Here is a 10,003-nt window from a genome sequence, read left to right as displayed (position 1 = left end):
AAATTCAAGAAACTATCGCCTAGAAACCAGAGAGCGTCATGCCTCGTCCCGGGAAAAACTCCTACAGCGACCAGAAGCCGCCTTACTCCTACATATCCTTAACGGCGATGGCCATCCAGAGCTCCCAGGAGAAGATGCTTCCCCTCAGTGATATTTATAAATTCATAATGGACAGGTTTCCGTACTACAGAGAGAACACGCAGAGGTGGCAGAATTCCCTGCGACACAACCTCTCCTTCAACGACTGCTTCATCAAGATCCCGCGGAGGCCAGACCAGCCCGGAAAGGGCAGCTTCTGGGCCCTACACCCGGACTGCGGCGACATGTTCGAGAACGGCAGCTTCCTGCGGAGGCGGAAGCGCTTCAAGCTGATGCGCTCCGAGCACGTGGCGTGCAAGAACTCGCCAATGCTGCACTATTTCCACCATCAGCACCACCAGACCAAACTCGCCATCGGAACTCCCGAGGGCCCCGGTAACGTGAGCAGGCTGCCCCAGTTCCAGACCTACAGCATCAACGGCGGCCAGTCCGGAGGGTTCAAACACCCGTTCGCCATTGAGAACATCATAGGACGGGACTATAAGGGAATGATGACGGGCGGGCTGCCCATTGCGTCTGTCATGCATCACCTGGGCTACCCTGTGCCCACGCAGCTGAGCAGCATGGTGAACTCCATGTGGCCGCACGTGGGCATGCTGTCGGAGTCCATGGGCCCCATGCCCGTCTCCTCCGACTACGCGCCTTTCGGGGTTCCAGTGAAGAGCCTCTACCACTCCAACGGCCAGACCATGCCCGCGGTCCCAGTTCCTATCAAACCGACGCCCGCCCTGGGCCAGATTCCTACGCTCCCGGGCCTAACGGCCGGTCCCGCGCAGCTCTGTGCCCCCAGCCCCTCCTCTCTCCTGGAGAAGACCCTGCCCGATCTGTCGGAGGGGAAAGGCTCTGCCCTGCACCCGGCGCTTCTGCTGTCATAGAGACAACCAGACGTGAAAATCGGCTTTAATTTTACGAAATTTAGGACAATGCGACTGAAGAGATGTGTGTAACAGTATGTATTAAAAATGTATTCACTTTGTAGAAACAGTAAACAGTAAGGCAGATAAGGTTGGTTATAGGAGGACACTAACGGGAGATTTGACTCGATTTCCAGAGAGCATTGTGAAGATTGATTGTGTATATTCTTCACGGCCTTTGATTTAAATCTTTTATTAAAATGTGTAATTTTAAGGGGGATGGGGGATACAATCTTCAATTTGACCCAAAGAAGTTATAAGGTGAAAAATGAACCAGGAATATATGGATATATTTTTGTGTTGGCATTACCCTCGGCCGAACTAATTTTTTTTCAGTGGATGCTGCGCGAGACCGATGTCCGCGTGCTTTCATTTTCATAGACTATTTAAAAGCTCATCAAGTTGGTAGAAAATGTTTACCTTAATACAATTAAGTTAACGAATCTTATTTAAATGCCACGCAATTAAATTAATTCATTTAAAAATGTAACAAAATAATAAGAAAAAATATCCTCTATTGTAACGATTGAATGTTCTATTAGAAGATATTTATAAAGCACTTTAATTTCAGCCTGTCCATGTGTGTTTTTCGAGGGTAGAGAAAAGTTAATCTTACCAGGTTTCTGGCGGATTCCCAGGTTATGGTTTCCATCTCTTCTCTTTCCGAGTATTCAATCAAGATATGTGTGCTGACATAGACAAGTACTCTTAAATGAAGTGGTAAATGTTGTAAATGTATGGACCAAAAGACCTAAACCCATTTCATTTCGATAGACACTTGTTGAAGGAGTCTTGCTGAAACCAATCAAGTAACCAGTAAACCAATTTACTGTTTAAAATTATTTAACATTTACGCACTTGATATTCAAATTGTACAATACATTTAAGAGTATTTTGAATATGTGTATATTGATGAGGGTATTATTTAGTACGCATGCTATGAATGGGTATATATTTATAAGTTAATCTGTCATGTTATTTATGACAGTAGCTTACACGCATCATTAGATCAAATGCCGTATTATTTTAGTTACACTATGAACATATTATCAGGACATTTATTCAGTTTCAAATTTGAACACAATTTTTTCTGAAAACGTCCAGAAGTAACCTACTTGTTTTCTTAACCATCACAATTATCGTATGGCATTGTTCGTCAGTGCAAAGATGATTTATTATTATTTACGCGCTCTTTTGTGATTTGTGAAACTTTTGATTAAAATTATATACGTGAAATATAAACATATTTTAATGCAAATTGAAAACACATTTGAAACCAACCCGCATGTCACAGTGAAATATAGTCGGTTAATTTCACGCAGTTATTTAAATAACTTTTGTAATCATCGTCTACAAAATGTAGGTATTTAACGACAATCGCTTTGGAATTTATATAGAATTATGTTTCGCCATTAGAAATGTAACATTTCTACAGCGACAAAAATAATAAGTAAATAATGAGTAATAGATTTATGTTCGCTCCAAACGGCTAAATAGCCTGTTGGTACGGCAGTCGGTTTTCCCGTATTTTCCTCTGATGAGTTTCTACTTCTATAGCTAAAAGATACGTAAAAGCTTGAACATCAGTAGTATATTATTTTCCGTTTAGTTTTAAGGACGTGCGAAGCGTCCACCTGCTACCAGGAAAGATTAAACTCCGGCTGGTCGCAGTCCAAATACCCGCAACCCGCAGTGACCGCAGCGCTGCACCTGGGCGCACCACGCCCTTGAGCCTTTTCTAAACCCCCTGCGGTGGTAAGACATCGTTAGGGGCATACTTGAACGTAAATGGGGCTCTTTTGCACTTTGGGGCTGGAATCAAGTATACTAATAATCATATATTACCTGGTGTTTCAGCGCTAACCATTCCGGCGCATCTGTATTTACAATGGGGTGTAGTGTAAATCGCTTCCTCCATCTGCAATAAGATTAGAGTGTTATTGTGACGTGAGTAACTGTTTTCCTTAAATCACATCTAACCACATTTCTCCCAGATCTTTATATTCTTCTCTTTTTCCGTGAGTTCTATCTCGAACCGTGTTGAGTAACCACATGAGACCAAAAGGTATAGCTACAAAAGGATTAGAATGTGAGCAACGTACGCAATCTGTCCATTATAAACAGTTTCACACGGCATTGAATTCATAAGGTTTAACATTATTAAAATTAGTCTCACTGTAAAGGTACGCTTACAAATGACTTAAGTGGTAATAATTCATGCATTGATAGAACATATTTTGTTTGTTAAAAACAATATTCCCCATATTTGTAATTTTTTTAAATATTCAACGAAATTGAATTGAATTGAGCAATATGGTGTTTTCATCACTTTTACAACTTTTATGCAGAACATAAATTCACTAATGGAAAAATGTAAGAACTTTTTTCTGACTAACAGGCATTTTTTGGTGTTTTTTACTGTTAAGTTCATATATTCACAGGCAGACTAAAGCACGCAAGTCTTCCACACAAGTCAGTCACACTGAAATTTACCATCAGTCCTGAACACAATTTTTCAAATGCATACATAATTGTACTGTAACACAAAATCACACTGTAGTATACAGTAAACACACGGTAAAACCATGTTACCATAGTCACACAATCAGAGCAGCAGAGTTACAAAATCACACTGTAGTGTGCAGGTCGGCAATTTCTCTGAAATACTGTGAGACAAATTGACAATCACACCATAATTCACTGGCACACAACAAGACAAGCATAATGGTGCAGCGTTAGCAAGTATCATACTGTCACACAAATTATTCCACAATTAATGTAACAATGTAATGCAGTGCTGCACTACTAAAGTGTTACACAATGTAACATAGACTCAGTGTTGTAACACATTGTAACATAGTCTCAGTGTCTCATAACACTCTGTATCATAGTCTCAGTGTCCTGTAACACACTATCATAGTCTCAGTGTCCTGTAACACACTATCATAGTCTCAGTGTCCTGTAACACACTATCACAGTCTCAGTGTCCCAATACGCTGTAACATAATCTTGGTGTTCTCTAACACACTGTAATGTAGTATCAGTGTTCCGTAACACACTGTAACATAGTATCACTGTTCCGTAACACACTGTAACATAGTATCACTGTAACACCATCCTGGCACTACCATCTTGGGAAGCTGTAGTGTAGTGGTTAAGGTACATGACTGGGTCCCACAAGGTCGGTGGTTCGATCATTGATAAAATCCGTACAGCTGTTGGGCCCTTGAGAAAGGCCATTAACCCCACATTGCTCCAGGGGAGATTGCCTCCTGCGTAGTTGCTTAGTCCTGCTTCGTCCTGCTTTGGATAAAAGCGTCAGCCATATACATACTGCATAATGCAACATATAATGTAATGACAGTTAAAAGTCCAGCCAGGATGGACAACTGCACTTCCTGTGGAGTCTACGACAGGTAGGTATGACAGGTAGCTTTGCCACTGACATCACTGAAATGTGCACAGTAGGAGGCAGTTCAAGGCCAATGATGCAGATGGACACAATGTGTGGAGCTTTAAACTCAAACAGCGACCACACCTCAACCACAACCTGAGCACAACCGAAACACCTCAGTGCGCACACAGAAGGAAATTACCACACTTTGACTCCCACACAGAAAAAACTCAACCACGGCCCAACCCAAACACCACGGCCCAACCCAAACACCACTGCCCAACCCAAACACCATTGCCCAACCCAAACACCGGAGCCCAATCCAAACACCAGAGCCCAACCCAAACACCAGAGCCCAATCCAAACACCACGGACCAACCCAAACACCGGAGCCCAACCCAAACACCGGAGCCCAACCGGAACGGAAGCCAACCCATTCCGGACACAGGAAACCGGTGAGACGCACGGTATTCATAAACTGCACTCGAACGTGTGCGTATCCTCGCTGTCACCTCTCTGCTCAAATTCAAACACAAAAAGCAGGGCTAGTGTTTTAAGGGAGGTTTTAATCACAATGAGGATGGTTTCTGAAGCTATTGAGATGCTCTATATGAATAATAAAATACAGAAAGAGGGATGTATGGAATTAGTCTCAGATAAAAACTTGTTAATTTGTTAATGAATTAGCCACTTTAATGGCTTCTACAGCCTTTTGACTATTATACGAGACTCTGGGCTTGTTAACGAACCCCCTGACCTTGCTGTTAATGTACAGCGGCCGGGGAATCTCCAGACCCCATTAGCTTAATAATATTAATGTCCGATGCATTATGAACTTACAATTAATATAAGATAATCCAGGGGCAAAAAGGAAATATAAATATGGATTTGATAGTGACTGTAGAAAAACAATCATAATTTACACACCATTTCTTAAATGTTAAATATCATGAAATGTTAAAAACAATGTTTAAATCAGAAATTTATCTAACTCTTTTTGTAAAATTTCACTGGTATGCTGCATTACTTATTCCCAATCAACAGAACTTGACTTTTTCTTTTACATTTAGAAAATGGTGTTTGGTGTGGAGTTTTCATTTATTGTAAGTTAAATATTTTGTCCAAATGTCTAAAATATTACGTTTGCTCATCTTAGGTCTTTAGCAATTATATGCATCAAAAAGGAAAATAACCCATGTTTAAATATAGGTCAAAATGAGCGAATCTTACCATGTTTAAATATAGGTAAATATGGGTGAATCTTATCACATTCACTAGAACAGGAGAGTGGAATCTGTGGAGAAGCAGAAAACAGACAGGCAGGTAAAGTCCTCATGACACACTGTACGAGCCACCATTCAAACCCATCTTTCAGCCATTCAACATTCTCACACACACGCACACACACGAACACACATGTATACACACACACACACACAGTCACATACACAAACGCACTCACACACACACTAACTGACACACAAACACACAAACACACACACGTACACACTCACACATACAGAAACACACAACAGATAATTGAAGCTCAGAAGTGGACAACGCAGAGGTGTTAGATCATATTCTCCTGCCGTTTTTAAAAATGGAACTGCGCCCCTCCCACACACACAAGCAGTCCCCACCACAGGGAGGAACCTGAGTCTACGCCTGTAGCAGAACTTCTTAAGACCAGCCATATGTTCCTGATCACACCTTTTACAGTGTAGTCATTCAGCACAGACTCGTACCCAGGGTGACTACAGTGAGTTTTTTCAGCTACGCTTGGTGAGAGAGAGAGTAGCATACCTGTCACTGTGAAAATAGCCATTAGCGGGAACCTCGGTGCTAGAAGAATTGAAAATGATGACCATTTCAGAGGATGTCCAACATGTGAGGTTCTGATTTTTATGAAGTTGCATGTACTCAGTGAGCACTTTATTATTTAATCAGCCAATGATGTGGCAGCAACTACATTCATAAAAGCATGCAGACGAGGTCAAGAGGTTCAGCTGTTTTTCAGACCAAATGTCAGACTGGGGATGAAATGGGATCTAAGTGACTTTGACTGTGAAATGATTATGGTGCAAAACCTAAAAAAACATCCAGTGAGCAGCAGTTCTGTGGGCAGAAATGCGCTGTTAATGAGAGACGTCAGAGGAGAAGGGCCAGACTGGTCAAAGCTGATAGGAAGGTGAAAGTAACGCAAATAACCACACATTACAACAGTGGTATTCAGAAGAGCATCTCTGAACACACAACGCGTCAAACCTCCAAGTGGATAGGCTACAGCAGCAGAAGACTGCGTAGCAGCAATGCGTCTAAAAAATAAGTCTAATAAATACCTAATTAAATGCTCACTGAGTGTATTGTTGGCATTTATTTATATAGCGCCTTTATCCAAAGCGCTGTACAATTGATGCTTCTCATTCACCCATTCATACACACACTCACACACCAACGGCAATTGGCTGCCATGCAAGGCACCAACCCGCTCATCAGGAGCATTTGAGGGTTAGGCGTCTTGCTCAGGGACACTTCGACACAGCCCGGGCGGGGGATCGAACCGGCAACCATCCGACTGCCAGACAACTGCTCTTACTGCCTGAGCCATGTCGCCCCAGCTGTGTCACCCAGTCGCCCAGTAACTCAATGAGTTAAAATATGCCTTTTGTACAGGAACTTCCTGGGTCTGCTGTGGACTGACTGCAAAACAAAAGGTTTTTTTTGCATTTTGTGTCAATAATTCATTGAATTCAATTAATTGGCTTAATTGGTGGCAGCACGGATGGTGCAGTGGGTAGCACTGCCGCCTCACAGGAAGGAGGTCCTGGGTTCGAATCCCCGTCGGCCGGGGCCTCTCTGTGCGGAGTTTGCATGTTCTCCCCGTGTCTGCGTGGGTTTCCTCCGGGTACTCCGGTTTCCTCCCACAGTCCAAAGACATGCAGGTTAGGCCGATTGGAGAATCTAAATTGCCCGTAGGCATGAGTGTGTGAGTGTGTGAGTGTGTGAGTGAATGGTGCGTGTGCCCTGCGATGGACTGGCGACCTGTCCAGGGTGTATTCCTGCCTTTCGCCCAATGTACGCTGGGATAGGCTCCAGCCCCCCTGCAACCCTGATCAGGATAAGCGGGTTCAGATAATGGATGGATGGCTTAATTGGTTACAACATTTTTTTTTTTTTTTCAATGTTCCACGATACTAAAAAGTGCAACAATGAAGACAACCTATCTCTCCACAACAACCGCAGAACTGATCGATAGCCACCTTGTGGCTTGATGGAATCATCCACTAGGAAAATACAGAGTTTGCCGTGGAAAACTACGGTGCTGATGAAAATCTTTACGAGTCAGTGGGAGGTTGACACTTTGGAATCATAACATCAGAAAAACGAGGATCTCACAGACAGCTTATCAATCGGAGAGGGTTATTTAAATGCGTTAAAATATAAAACGTTTTCACTTAAAAAGCGCTTTCCTCCTCCACGCCCAGGACGTCCCACCGGAAAGGCGGCACACAGCCGGGCTCGTCGTGGGGGGGGGGCCCCACCCCGCTCCCCGTCTGTCAGGGCTGATCGATGAGCCTGTCACCGGAGTTCAGTTCAAGAGGAATAATGGAGCTCTGTTAGGACTGTTTAACACTTATACCTACAATTATTCCAAATATAATCACTCCTCCTGTCTCAGCGCACACATGCACACACACACACCCATGCTCACACACGCACACACACGCTCACTTTCTCTCGGCGTCCAAAGAGACCTGCGTACATGCACATGCACAACCACACGCTCACACTCACACACGCACACTTTCTCTCATACATCCAAATACACCTGAAGACATGCACATGCACCTACAGACACACACACACACACACTATCTCTGTCACATCCAAGTACACCTGAATACATGCACACAGACACACACACACAGACACACACAGACACTCACATCCAAATACAACACAGACACACACACACAGACACTCACATCCAAATACAATACAGACACACACACTCACATCCAAATACAATACAGACACACACACTCACATCCAAATACAACTATGCACTTACAGTACACACTCACACAAACACATTTAAACACACATTCTTACATGCGCATACACACACACACACGCACACACACAGTAATTTAAAACATTTATTTTACAATCTGTTCAATGTATTCCAGCACTGCGTAAGCCAATTGCCTTTATTGAAGAGCAGCAGATCCTAGCATTTCCCCTTCATGTTAAATTACCATTCACAGAGTGAACTGATCAAGTCACTCTTTGTGAAAACAGGGGATCACAGAGGCTAACTGGAAGATTATTACGCTTCTTATTAGCTGATAATTAGCAGCATTTAATTATACAGCACTTGGGCGCATTATAACTGCGAGTCATTATGAAAGAATGCTTCGGTGTGACGTTAGATGTGGGGTTTCCGACATCTGCCTCATCTCCGCAGAAACACAGCCCTTTCTCATTCATTAGCTTCACACTGCTATTTACCAGGCTGATGGAGATGCAGCTGTAATAACAATATTTTATTTTTCCGTCTTCGTGAAAAAGGCAGCGCACATAGTAGGAGGTGAGGACCTGATAAATTAGTCTGTTTCCGTCGGCTTGGGAGTGCAGGCACAACGCTGCCCCCAGAGGCCAACGTGCCCATCACATTTATTACTGACACTATCGTGACAAACTCTGCTGTCATGACAAACACGGGCCTGTGAGGATTGCAGCCCTCTGTCATGACAGACAGAGGCATCCCTCCCGGACACAGGTGTACAGGAGTGCATTGTGGGATGTGTAGCTCACACTCTCACACACTCACACACTCACACACTCACACACACCAACACACTCACACACACACACACACACCAACACACTCACACACACACACACACACCAACACACTCACACACACACACCAACACACTCACACACACACACCAACACACACACACACACACACACACACACACACACACACACACACACACACACACACACACACACACACACACACACACACACACACACCAACAGCAATTGGCTGCCATGCAAGGCACCGACCAGCTCGTCAGGAGCATTTGGGGGTTAGGTGTCTTGCTCAGGGACACTTCGACACAGCCCGGGCGGGGGATCAAACCGGCAACCCTCCGACTGCCAGACGACTGCTCTTACTGCCTGAGCCATGTCGCCCCACTTCATTCTGCTGCACCTTTCCAGAAGATACACTTCATAGTACAGAGTCCTGGTGAGCTAGCTGAGATTCTAACCAAAAAATATCAGACCCCCTACCCACCCCTTTCCAAGTCTGGGGCCCTAACCTGTGATCCATGGGCTACACACCTCACTGCTTAGGGCTTGAAGCCACTCTTTATACTGACCATCCCATCATATTACCCAATCAGGAGAAACTGAAAGCTGATGAAGTCCAATCAGAGTCAGCCTGGACGGAATAGCATTGAAGAGGACCAACGGAAATAAATAAGAGAAAATTGCACTGTGAAGTAATGGGACTTTTTATTTTTATATTTTTTTACAAGCAGCCATGTATCCCTCTAAACGTCCTTTGTTTTAATTGCAC

General features: G+C 43.7%; 1 protein-coding gene across 1 annotated transcript in view; it reads left to right on the top strand.

The window, feature by feature from the left end:
* Positions 1–1,583, top strand: part of foxb2 (forkhead box B2) — a 1,962-nt gene extending 379 nt beyond the window's left edge. The window contains exon 1 of the mRNA XM_061261573.1: positions 1–1,583. This exon is cut by the window's left edge and continues 379 nt beyond it. Coding sequence (XP_061117557.1) covers positions 39–974 — 936 coding nt within the window. The 5' untranslated portion in view covers positions 1–38 and the 3' untranslated portion in view covers positions 975–1,583.
* Positions 1,584–10,003: the final 8,420 nt, after the last annotated feature.

The sequence above is a fragment of the Conger conger genome, chromosome 11, assembly GCF_963514075.1.
Source record: "Conger conger chromosome 11, fConCon1.1, whole genome shotgun sequence".
NCBI classification, from domain to species: domain Eukaryota; kingdom Metazoa; phylum Chordata; class Actinopteri; order Anguilliformes; family Congridae; genus Conger; species Conger conger.
Note: the sequence above shows the minus strand (reverse complement) of the source record. Positions and strands in the feature narration are given on the sequence as shown.